Consider the following 12,215-nt stretch of genomic DNA (forward strand, 5'->3'; position numbering starts at 1 on the left):
TCAGCTCTCATAACACAGTCACCTGCTTTTAGATACATTAACACCGTTACAGAAAAGCTACCTTTGTAGAAAGCAGAAATGAAAAGTCATTCCTGTGGGTGTTCATTCTTAGTTTTCTCATTCATTACCCAAAGCATGAAATAGTGGCAAACCTCCTTCTGCCTCTCCAAGTAATTGCTTTTCAGTTTGCTGAGCCTTCTCTTCCTGACTGCTGCCCTCGACAGCTTCTGACACTTGCATCACAACAAGTCGAAAGAACACGCTAAACTGCACCGTTTGCAATCCAAAAGCTACGGTGTGGCCGACTAGAAGAGCTAGCATACTTCTGGTATTGCTGAGATTATCAGCAGATAGGAAAAAGAAGTACTTCTTTAACAGAAAGCAGAAAAATTCCCCTGTACTTTTTTTCTGGAGAAAAAAAAAAAAAAAAAAAAAAAAAAAAAAAAAAAGAGAGACTAACCTCAAATTTGTATACTTGGACTTTTACATAGCATCTGTTTTCTCTGAGAAAATAAATCTAAGCATTTTAAAATAGAAAAGGTTTTTATTATTTTAAAAATGGACAGAAACTGACTGAATTGATAGAATGAATAGAAAAAATACAGATTGAACATCAGGAGACAGTAAAGACACTTACTGGGTGGATGGTAATGGCATATATCCTTTCCTTTGGTTGAAAGTGAAATACATGGAATATATTCTAACAGTACATGTCAAAAGAATACTTAGAAGTCAAACTTTGTATGCATGTTATGCTTCTTTAAAGCTTGAGCTTCTTGGGTTTTGTAAGATTTGAAAATAATGTTGCCTGCAGTCTAAACTTGCTGCCTTTGCTTCAAGTGTTTCATTTTTTTAAAATTATTTTTTCATATATGATCAATCATGAATGATTAGTTAGTTGTGAGTGTTCAGGATCTGCCACACACACCTTTCGTTTTTTGTCCCTTTTGTAACTTCCAAAAGAGGGTTGTTCGGATGGCAGGAAAATGGGAGGATGGTAAAATGAAAACTAGACTTTTCAGTTCAAACTCCGCATTTCTTCATGGTAAGTATTTAGATATTCAATTATGGGGGGGGGAGTTATCCTTTTTTTTTAGCAGTGCTGGCACAGGAAGGCTCGTACCGGCTCTCGGGGAAGACACAAGCATTTCACAGCCCCCCAAGCCGCTGCTTTACCCTGGGCCTGAGGCTCGACCACGGGCTCCTCGCTTCCCTCGGCGCACACGCGCGCTGCCACCCTGCGCAACCTCCGCGGCCCTCCCCCGAGCGCCCGCCCGCGCCCGGGCCCCGCAGCCGGCGGCGGCAGGGACGGCGGGGCCGCCGGCTCCGAGGCGCCGCGCCGCCCCCCGGCCCGCGCGGCGCGGCGCGGCAGGCGGGGGCGGGCGCCGGGGCCGCCCGCTGGCGGCGGCGGGCAAGCGGCGACGCCCGGAGCGGGGCGGCGTCTCCTCGCCGGCCGCGGCGGTGTCGGGCCCCGCTCCGCGGCGCTGGCGGCAGCGGCGGCAGCGGCTCCCCTCGCCGCCCGCGGGGACCCAGTGCTGCCCCGCCGCGCCCGCCCGCTCCATCGCACGCTGTTGTCATGGAGGAGCCAAGATGGCGGCGCAGGCCTACACCCTGGGCAAGCGGGAGATCAACCACTACTTCAGCGTGAGGAGCGCCAAGGCGCTGGCGCTGGCCGCCGTCCTGCTCCTCGCCGCCTGCCACGCCGCCTCCCGCCGCTACCGAGGTGAGGGGGCGGCCGCGGGCGGCCCGCGGGGGGCCGCGGCTGGCGGGAGCGGGAGGCGGAGCCGGAGCCGCGGCGGAGCGGGAGCCGCGGGCGGCGGCGGCCCGGGGGCCCGCGGAGCCGGGGGGGGGCCGCGGCCCGGGCCGCCCTGCGGAGCCCCCGCGGCCGCCCGCAGCCTCTCCTGGGCCAGGCGGAGCTCTGGGCTGCCCCTGGACCCGCGGTGGTGCGATTTATTTAATTAATCATTTATGTGCCTTTAGGGCAATCAGAATAGTAAGGCCTTTCCCGCGCGTGTGTACAGCAGTTGTGCAGCCTTGCTGTACGGGTGCAGGCGAAGCGGCACGGATAGAGAGCGACTTTGACCGACATATGTTTGCACGTGGGAAGGGTAATAACCTTTCCCTAATAATGATAATCATTAAAATCTTAATTAATGCAAGGTTTGGTTGGATACACTCCTTTTCTGTTTGAACTGTTGTCGCAAGCATAACAAAATGCTGTCTCTGTTGCGCCTTTGGTGTAGGAAATTAAACAGCTGCTTGCTTGTGTTATGTGTTTTTTGGTAGTTGGAGGCAAGCCTGTAACTGGTCTAAAAGCCTCGGCTGGAGCACTGGAGCGTGTGAGCAGGCTCCTCACCGATGCGCATCGGTTAAGGGGCCTCTGGGGGACTTTGCTGGTTCCAGTTCTTTGGGTATATGGGATGTTCAGGATCCAGAGCTCTGAATCTCGCGTGCTCTGTAAATAATAATGAAAACAGTGAAAAGGAAATCCCTTTTTATTTGTGATTTACTTTTATAAATGTAGTATATTTTTAGGGATAAACCAGAAAGTTTATCCAAAGATAGATCACTGGAGCTTTGTTTATCGTAGGACTACCAGTGTCATTCCGTACTAACGCTTCGCTGCCAACATTCAAGGCAGATCAGGCTGTAGCAGAAGATAAAAATGTACTCCCTGCAGTACTGTTCATTGTGGAAAGGCATAGGGAGCCTTTCTTCACAGATAGAGTTCCCTAGATTCATCCTCCAGCTGATGTGCCAGAAAAAGAAAAAACTAATAAAATGAGCAATACCAAGTTGCAAGACATGGAAGTATTTACTTAATTCTAAAGGGGTTCAAATATAAAGTGCTGAACTTACTGTCCTATGTGATAAGGTTTAAATCAAGTGGAAGGAGGGTAGCAAATGTGATACTTTCCCTTAAAGAGGGATTCCAGGACTGTGCTATGGAAATAGAGATTTCCTTGTCAAGCAAACTAGTCTGAAACTGGACTATGGATAAATATGATGTATGATGGCGGAGTTAATGTGGGTGTCAAGTCATTTATCACAAAACTTTAAGAGTTCTCTGAACTGGTTGGTATAGTTTGGATTTTCAAGAGCTTTCAACAAGGTCCATTGCACAAAGCTTTTACTTTCCTTAAACTGTTAGAGGATAAGAGAGCTGTTTTCTCATTGATAACTGCTTAAAAGTTTAGGAATAGAGTGTGAATGAATGCAGAGTTACCAGCTGAGTCTTCTAAGAACAAATAAAATTCAAAACACTCGTAAATGGTTTAGAAAAGGAGAGTGGGAAAGTGAGGTGAAAGCATTTATGGAAGATACACATTTTTTCAGGCTGCATGAAAGGAGATGTGTTTGAGAGATCATTCTGCAGCTTTTCAGTGATTTAAAAACAGCTGAAATTCAGCAAATAAAATGTTAGAATATTTTGGGATTTTTTTTTTTTAAATCACTGTGCTATTGCACAACCAAAGCTAACCTGTATCTTGAATATCTTCAGTGGTGCTGGTCACTCCCTCTTAGCAAGGGTATAACAGCAATGTGGAAAACTTACACAAAAGAACAACACAAATAATCAAAAGAATGAAGCAGCTTCCGTATAAGAAGTGATGAAATTAAGATTTTTTTTTTTTTTTTTTTTTTTTAGGCTGCAAAGAAAATGAGTAACCTAGTAATGGTCTCTAATATTATGAATTACATGAGGAAGATGAATGATTATGGTTGTCTCATAACACAAGAAGTACCAACAGCTAGACAAATTAGCAGGTAGTAGATTTAAAACAATCAGAATTAAGTATTTTTTTCACGCAAGTCAAAATTACAATTTTAACCCGTTGCCAAGATTTTATACCAAAAAGATCCAAAAAAGGGGTCCGCTAACCCCTTATACAAAGAGTGTGGATCAGGTGAAGAAGGCAAACACAAATGGCCTCATTAGAACCTCTGAATCCAGGCTGCTGGGCCATGACGGGGAAGGAATCACTCTGTACTTGTCTTAGTTTTTATACTACATCTTGCAGCATCTGTCATTAGTGGCTGTTGGGAAAAGGACAGTAGGCAAGGTAAAGTTTCACAGGAATATATATTCTGCCATAATAGGGTCCCCCCCAAAAAATTTTAACAGTGGGTTAGCCATCCATCTGGATGCTATCTCTCTTTCATAGGTGTCTAGGAATATGAAGGAAATGAAGGAGAACTGCATATGAATAAAAAGTATTGAAATTCATTTTGTGACTTTTTTTCCAAGAAGTTTTAACTTCAATACCTGAAGAAAGTGATATTCCAAAGTTTATATTAGTTGAAATAGCAACTACCTGATTAATGGAGAAAATTAGATTGAAATAAGACATTCATTGAAATTAGACATGTCATTCATAAAGTTAAAAGTTTCTGATGATCTTGGCCAGATATTGGTGTCATATAAGGCGTATAAAAAGTGACCAAGGCCACAGCTAGCTTTAGATAGAAATTATGCGTTAAGTCAAAATAGTTGTTATTCCACTGTCATCTATAATTTACAGAACAAAACTTACACCATAGATGCATGTTGACACTAGGAGTTTCTGTTGTTCAGTTGTCGCTGTTTTCAAGGGAAGAGTTTGTATGTGTGCATGGATGTTAAGGCTTCTAGTTTGTTGTACAGTGATTTTTGCCTCAACAATTCAAATGAGGAAGGTTGGTCAGAGATTCTTCTTTCTGTGGGACGAGCATGGAAGTGCTAAGAATTTCCAAGAGAATGTAGGGTTTTTTTTTTTAGTGTTTTTCAGGGGAGCTAAAGTGGTAAGGTGGTTAAAAAAGAACAGTAAAGTAGTTTAAAAAAAAAAGGCTAGAAGCACAAAAGGCACATAAAGACTGCTTTCATACAATTCCCTGCTTCTCATTAACCCTAAGTAGGAGTGAAAATACTAGTAATTAGATTTTGTTTGCTGTGTGTCTGTATTTTTAAGATTTTGTATGATTGGTAATTGGATAACTTTTTTGGTAGTTAGCCTAGTTTATCTCTTTCGATTTAGGAATCATGTTTTGTCGATTGCTGTCTATTTTTTTTTCTCATGGCAATCCTGAAAAATTCATGAGACGTTGATTAAAGTCAAGAATGTGTGTGCATTTTGTGAAGTTGTTTTAGGGTAAGGCTTTAGTTAATGCTCCATTTTTTTAAATCTGATTGACTTCAGTTAATTGTGGCTTCAGTCTTGCAAATATATGTTTTAGATTGCACTTCCCAGTAGAATTTGCCTGTATAAAAGTTATTTGTAGGAAAAAAATGCTGTGCTGGATTGTGATAGCCCAAAATCATGTTCAGTGGTGCAATGGAAGCTATCATATTTAAAGGCCATTTAAAACTTTTGCAAAAGTTTTAAAGTTAATTTGCATGCAGCTTCAAAGCGTTAATTTGACTGAATGTTTGTGTAATAGCCAGTGGAGTTAGATAGCACTGTGTATTTTGAGTTACTATTGTATTTCAAAGGTATAGTCTTGAACCTTGTTGGAAAGGTTCTCCTGCACCTAGGGGGAAATAACTCTATACACCTCTAAAGTCTAGGGATTGACATGCTGGAAGGCACCTCTGCAGAGAAGGACTTGGGAGTTTTGATGGACAGCAAGCTGACCATGAGCCAGCAATGTGCTTTTGTAGCCAAGAAAGCCAATGGTCTCCTGGGGTGTATTAGGAAGACTGTTGCCAGCAGGTTGAGGGAGGTGATCCTGTCCCTCTACTCAGCCCTTGGGAGGCCTCATCTCGAGTACTGTGTCCAGTTCTGGGCTCCCCAGTCCAAGAGAGACATGGAGCTACTGGAGAGAGTCCAGTGTAGGGCTACAAAGATGCTTAGGGGACTGAAGTATCTGCCCTACGAGGAATGGCTGCGAGAGCTGGGCCTCCTCAGCCTGGGGAAGAGAAGACTGAGGGGGGATCTTACCAATGTGTACAAGTACCTGAAGGGAGGGTGTCAAGGGGATGGGGCTGCACTCTTTTCAGTGGTGTCAAGCGACAGGACAAGAGGCAGTGGGCATAAATTGAACAACAGGAAGTTCCACCTGAATATGAGGAAAAATTTCTTCCCTGTGAGAGTGATGGAGCACTGGAACAGGTTGCCCAGAGAGGTTGTGGAGTCGTCTTCTCTGGAGATACTCAAACCGCATCTGGATGTGATCCTGTCTAACATGCTCTAGGTGATGATGCTTGAGCAAGGGGGTTGGACTAGATGATCTCCAGAGGTCCCTTCCAATCTCAACCATTCTGTGATTCTGTGAAATAACTCTTTGTTTAAAATTTTGCATTCTTAGAATAGTCACTGATTACCATGTTTATTTCAAATAATTGTGAACAGTTGGAATTCTGCCTCTTTGAAATAGAGGTATACTTTCTCACAGTAGACAATCTACTATGAAATGTAATGTGTTCAGGCACTAAATGAAGACGTTGAAATTCCACAAATTCAATAGAAAAAACATAATACTGAGGAATTATAAACTAAATGAGCATAATAAAATTCAGAGAAATCATACTCTTTGTATAATTATACCTTAGTATATATGAGTGCAACATAATAAAATGTAATTTTTTGGACAGATATTGTAAAGCATGGAGGAACTTCACAAAATGATCCGTTTTGTCTACAGAATGACATTTGAGTTTCTTTTCGCAGTCTTTTTTAAAGATGAAGTTCTTATTAATGGTTAAGAGGCATGTATAGTGTATTAAAAAGAAAGTGATTCTTTAGCTGCTGTTTTATTCAAGTAGTTCATCTCTTATGTAACACTGGCATTTCTGGATGCTCTCTTTTGCCTGTAATCTCTGATCTACCATCTCAGCTGCTGTTTCACTCTTTTTTCATTCTCCACCCTCATCTTCCCTTAACAACTTCTAGTTGTGTTTTTAAAGAAAGACATCAGACATTAGTAATGCTCCTAATGACTTTCAGAAACTTTCTGGCAGATGAAATAGTAAGATATTCAGTAAGATACTCAGTATTGGGAGTTAGGAAGGAGTTAGGAAAGAAAGTCTAATTCTGTGACCTAAAATATTATCTGTATATGTGCGTATGTTAAAATCATTTTTATACTGTGCATCATGTTTGGAATGTGATTTCAGTAAGCATACTGTAGGATGGAGGTTGATTTTTTTTTTTGTGGGTGATTTTGATGATGTGGCATATTGGCTGCGGTTATGATTTGTTGTCGCTCATTGCTTATACTTGAAAAATTGGCTCTTCTGAGTGCTCTGAAGTCTGCACGCTGACCTGTATTGCCAGCTCTTAGTATTTGCGCTCTACATTGCCTTCACTTGCTATATTACTAGAGAAATGTGTAGTAGTTTTTGCAACTGTAAAATAGAGGAGTGAAACAGCAGGGTGGATAATATAGCTTCAGTTTCTCCTGGAAATAGTCATAAATGTCTTGAAACAGTTTGTCTCTAAGATGATGCACTTTTAAATAAGACTATGAGGAAATAACTGTATGTTCATGTAGACTTTGTGTAGTGTATACACAGCTTTCTCATTCTTCTCTATTGAATGAGAAATGGGAATTGTAGAAGAGTAGAATATGTTCATGTAATTAGACTGTAATGTAATGTATAAATGCAAAGAGACCTACAGTGTATAATTTCTAGTATTGCTTAATTTTTGATGATCAAAATCCTTTTTGGCACAGTTTGAATGTTCATACTATATATAAATCTAATAGTTCATCTGTATAAGATCTTGGGAGACTTGGAGGAAGAGGCTTTTTGTACCTTAAGTATACAGCTACTCAGCTTATGTCTTGAACTCAAGATAAGAAACATTTTCTGCTATGAAGAATTAGTAAACTGAGATTCTTCAGTCTTGAAAAGAAATGACTGAGGAAGGATTTGTCAGTGGTCTTTAAATCATGATAGACCTGAGTGTGGGCTATCTCTTCCAGTACAAAAACTAGGGAATATCAAAACTGGGGGAAACCATATTTAAAACAAAGAAACGGAGGGGGTGATTCTTCAAGCAGCAGCTGTTGAGTATGGCATCCTCCTACGTAAGAATGCTGTGGATGCTAAAAATTCAAGAGCAGACTAGATGACTTTGTGGGAAAGATATCTGCTGAAGATTAGAAGATATTTAGAAACTGTGTCCAGCTCAGGAAGTCCCTGCACTGAACATAGTTGGAAGAATATTAGACAGGAATATCATATATGATTGCCCTCTTCTTACTCTTCCCAAACCATCGACTTATGGCCAGTGTTGAAGACAAGATATCAGGCTAATCTGACCATTGATCTGCCACAAATAGCCCTCTGTATTTTCTTATGTGTCTTCTTCAGCAAGAAGGAAGCATACATAATTAGTGGTGTTTTTATAACATATTTTTGATATGTCTCCTTCTAGTTTTCATCCTCTGTAAAATTGAGTTTTTGTAGTCATTTCTGTAATAAATCTAATTCATCTGTTCTCATAATCTAATTGCAAGCAACATGAGTTTGTTGATTTTGAAAATATTTATGAAAATTTCTTTTTGAACAACTTACAAATTATTTTGTTTGAAAGCCGAGGAAGGGAAAAATTACTTTATTTTAAATGATTAAGAAAAACTAAAAATTTGGTCATTTTGAACTTATGGTTTCTACTAAGAAGATGTCTGCCCAACAAATCTGGGATATGCCAACATAATCTATGTAAAAAGTATATGAAGGTTCAGCTTTGCAAGTCATCTGCTGTTTTCTGAGCTCCTTTTACAGGAGTTCTGGCAGCAGGATCAGCAGCTGTCTTGTAGGCAGTAGCAGTTGGAAGAGGAGAAGAAAGGCGTTGATAAACTGCTTCTGAAAAAATCCTGTCCTAGATGTGCCCAGAAAAGGCACTGTACTAATGAAGCAAGCATTGACTAGAAGGAAATATTGTATTGCTGACCTGCAGTGATCTGTACTGGTTGAAAAGTAGGAGAATGACAGAAACTACCTTTTTGGAAATTCCTGAGTTGAGCCTACACCTGCAGTGCCAGCATACTTTCATGGGAACTCGTGTAAACTAATTTCTAACTCCTGTTAGAAGCATGTGGCCTCCCATGGCAGGGAAATTATCACATCCTATAACTGCTGTGAAGTAATAAATCGGTTTGAAACATAGTGCATGTGCTTTGTGATTAGGAAGGAAATGTCAGTTCGGTTTGTGGTATCCCAAGCATTTGCTTGGGAGGTTATGGGTGAATTTGTCGCTGAACTACCCAGAAGAGACTAATGGAGTCCCATTGATGATAAAAAATGAGATCACTATGTATGTATTTTATATACATTTTAAGCATACATTTCTCTTCTGTGTTTCAAAATCTGCCTAACCAAGAGCTCCTACAACTGAGATGGAGGTCAAAGGATGATCATTTTATTAAATCCCAATTATTATAAGTGTGTGTCATGTGTGGGTGTTCGTGGAGAATGAGACCAAACTCAGAAATATGGCTCTGAGAAGTTTGTCCAGACTTCTTTAAAGCCTTCATATTATTCCAGCCTTTTTAGTAGTCATAGAATCACAGAATCAGCAAGGTTGGAAGGGACCTCTGGAGATCATCTGGAGATCAACCTCCCTGCTCTGCAGGGTCACCTAGAGCACGTTAGACAGGGTTGCATCCAGGCGGGCCTTGAAGATCTCCGGAGAAGGAGACTCCACAACCTCTCTGGGCAACCTGTGCCAGTGCTCCGTCACTCTAACAGGGAAGAAATTCACCCTCACGCTCAGGCGGAACTTCCTGTGCTTCAATTTCTGCCCATTGCCTCTTGTCCTGTCACATGGGACAACTGAAAAGAGTTTGTCCCCATCCCCTTGACACCCTCCCTTCAGGTACTTGTACACATGGATAAGATCCCCCCTCAGTCTTCTCTTCCCCAGGCTGAGGAGGCCCAGCTCTCACAGCTGTTCCTCGTAGGGCAGGTGCTCCAGCCCTCTGATCATCTTTGTAGCCCTACACTGGACTCTCTCCAGTAGCTCCATGTCTCTCTTGGACTGGGGAGCCCAGAACTGGACACAGCGCTCGAGATGAGGCCTCCCCAGGGATGAGTAGAGGGGCAGGATCACCTCCCTCCACCTGCTGGCAACAATCTTCCTAATGCACCCCAGGAGACCATTTGCTTTCTTGGCCACAAGGGCACATTGCTGGCTCATGGTCAATTTGTCATGCCCTTCTCTGCAGAGCTGCTCTCCAGCAGGTCAGCCCCCAGCTTGTACTGGTGCCTAAGGTTATTTCTCCCTAGGTGCAGGACCCTGCACTTGCCCTTGTTGAACCTCAGGAGGTTCCCCTCCACCCAGCTCTCCAGCCTGTCCAGATCTCTCCAGCCTGTCCAGGTCTCTCTGAATGGCAGCACAGCCCTCATGATTCAATAGTAGTGGTAATGAAATGAAGTTCAAGGAAAAGAAGAGAAGTCTGCTTCTAACAGTTGTGTTTTGAAATAAAAAAAAATGAAGAGCTTATGATCAAGTGTTATTATTTACAATGTTTTATAACTGTTGCTGAAATTGTAGGATAAATAAGCCAAGAAGTAACATTTGCAATACAGTCTTTTCTCCATGCCCTTTCCTGACTCTCATGAAAACAGGAAGGAGGAGTTTTGAGAGGGAAGGAAAGGACAGAGGATGTCTTTAGCTGCCAGTTCTTCCTTCCCCCATACTAATTTTATGTTCTGCTCCAAGAAGCAACATTCAAGTGCTGCGTTATTGGTAGTTCTATGTCTGAGATGTGCTTTTTTGTGTCCTAAATAACAGAGAATTAGTTTTGGGTGTCACCTATACTTTAAACATGTATTTTGTTTTATCCTTTTTGTAATATTTTTCCAACTTCATTGATGGGAGTCTTACCTTTTGTTTTTTTGAGGTGGATTGTGGAAAAGCAGGCAGATAAGTATCAGTTCACAAATTAGAGTATCAATAACTTTGCCAGTGTGTGGTGCAGATAATCTGCAAGATAATCTGGAAAGATCTATGGTCATACAGGTTTCTGAAGATCCTAGTCCTTTATTTATTGGAAGAATAGAGTTGTTCCTGTCATCCGTTTAGGCATTAAAGCAGGTTTACTCTGTCGTTTTGAGAGATTCATATCTCCTGGCTTTTCAAGTTTCTTGATGGACATTTGAATTATGAAAGCTACTATACTAAATAATTGTGGGATAATGGAAAATGATGTGGTTTATAGTCTTACTTTGAGGCAAAGATCTAATATGTCCATGTTTGTTTATTTTTTAACATATATTTTACTAAACATTTTCTTGAGGAAAGAGAGATTTTATACCTTATTTAATGTTTCATGCCTACTTTAGGAAATACTTGGTCCAGAAGTTTTTACTTATTTCAAATAATTTCATGGATATTTAAAGGGAGTTCACTTTTATTTGGGGGGAAATACGCATTTATGGGACACACTGAAACATTCAAATAATCATAGTTAGTTAAGGCCAATTTTTTTTAGTGTATATAATGAGTGTTCGAACTATCGCAGATCGAAGTGCTAACTTTTGAACTGTCAAGCTCACACTTTGTTATTGCTGAAGCAGTGAAATTTTAAATTTTATAGTTTAAACTTTGTGGTTAGAGTGTATTTTTAAAACATTTCAGCGCATAGTGTGAAGTATTTGCATAGGTCTTAAGTGGCCAAGTGTGACTGATGAGAACCTGCAATGATTTCTTTAGTCCGCCTAAATACACGTTGCCCCCAAAGGGGCTGTTGTGCTGAGGCATCTGCTCCTGACCTTTCCCTGGGCGGTGGAGACTCTGGGGCAGTGGCGGAATGATTCGGCCTGGTTACGTGGCCCGGCTCAGGCTGAGCCACTGCCCGTGCTGCCACGAGGGAGAAGGCACTCTCGGCAGCCACTTGCACTTAGATTGACTTAAAACAATTAAAACATTTTGGCCTTACTTGCAATTTTAGCGGAGGGAGGTGTTGAAGGAATCCTTCGGCAGTGTGTTTTTGAGCAAAATATTCCGTCTCCGTGATTGTCAAAAGCACTTGCTGTGCTCATTGACCAATGACTGTATTGATTTGTGCAGGACTGAGTGACACCTCTTAACATTAACTTCCCATGCTTTCCAATACCTCACTTCTGCGGGGTTGCTAGTACTGCTCCAAACGTGCATGCATACATATATTTTCTTTCCTTTGTGCTTCTAGGCATTAAATAATTTTTGTTTGTGAGGGATCACGTTGGTTAAGTTGCAAGGTAGTTGAAAACTAACAAGTGATTGTGCTTTCTGAGTTTTTTCCCC

The 12,215-nt window shown here is 41.7% G+C and overlaps 1 protein-coding gene across 3 annotated transcripts in view; it reads left to right on the top strand.

The window, feature by feature from the left end:
* Positions 1-1,494: 1,494 nt before the first annotated feature.
* Positions 1,495-12,215, top strand: part of CASD1 (CAS1 domain containing 1) — a 38,690-nt gene continuing 27,969 nt past the window's right edge. For all 3 annotated transcript variants that reach the window (XR_009957573.1, XM_062569135.1, XM_062569136.1), the window contains exon 1: positions 1,495-1,723. Coding sequence is in view for 2 of the 3 variants with exons in the window: in XM_062569135.1 (XP_062425119.1) it covers positions 1,591-1,723 (133 nt within the window). In the remaining variant the exon portion in view is untranslated. The remainder of the gene's footprint in view (positions 1,724-12,215) is intronic.

Source organism: Rhea pennata, chromosome 2, assembly GCF_028389875.1.
Source record: "Rhea pennata isolate bPtePen1 chromosome 2, bPtePen1.pri, whole genome shotgun sequence".
Taxonomy (NCBI): domain Eukaryota; kingdom Metazoa; phylum Chordata; class Aves; order Rheiformes; family Rheidae; genus Rhea; species Rhea pennata.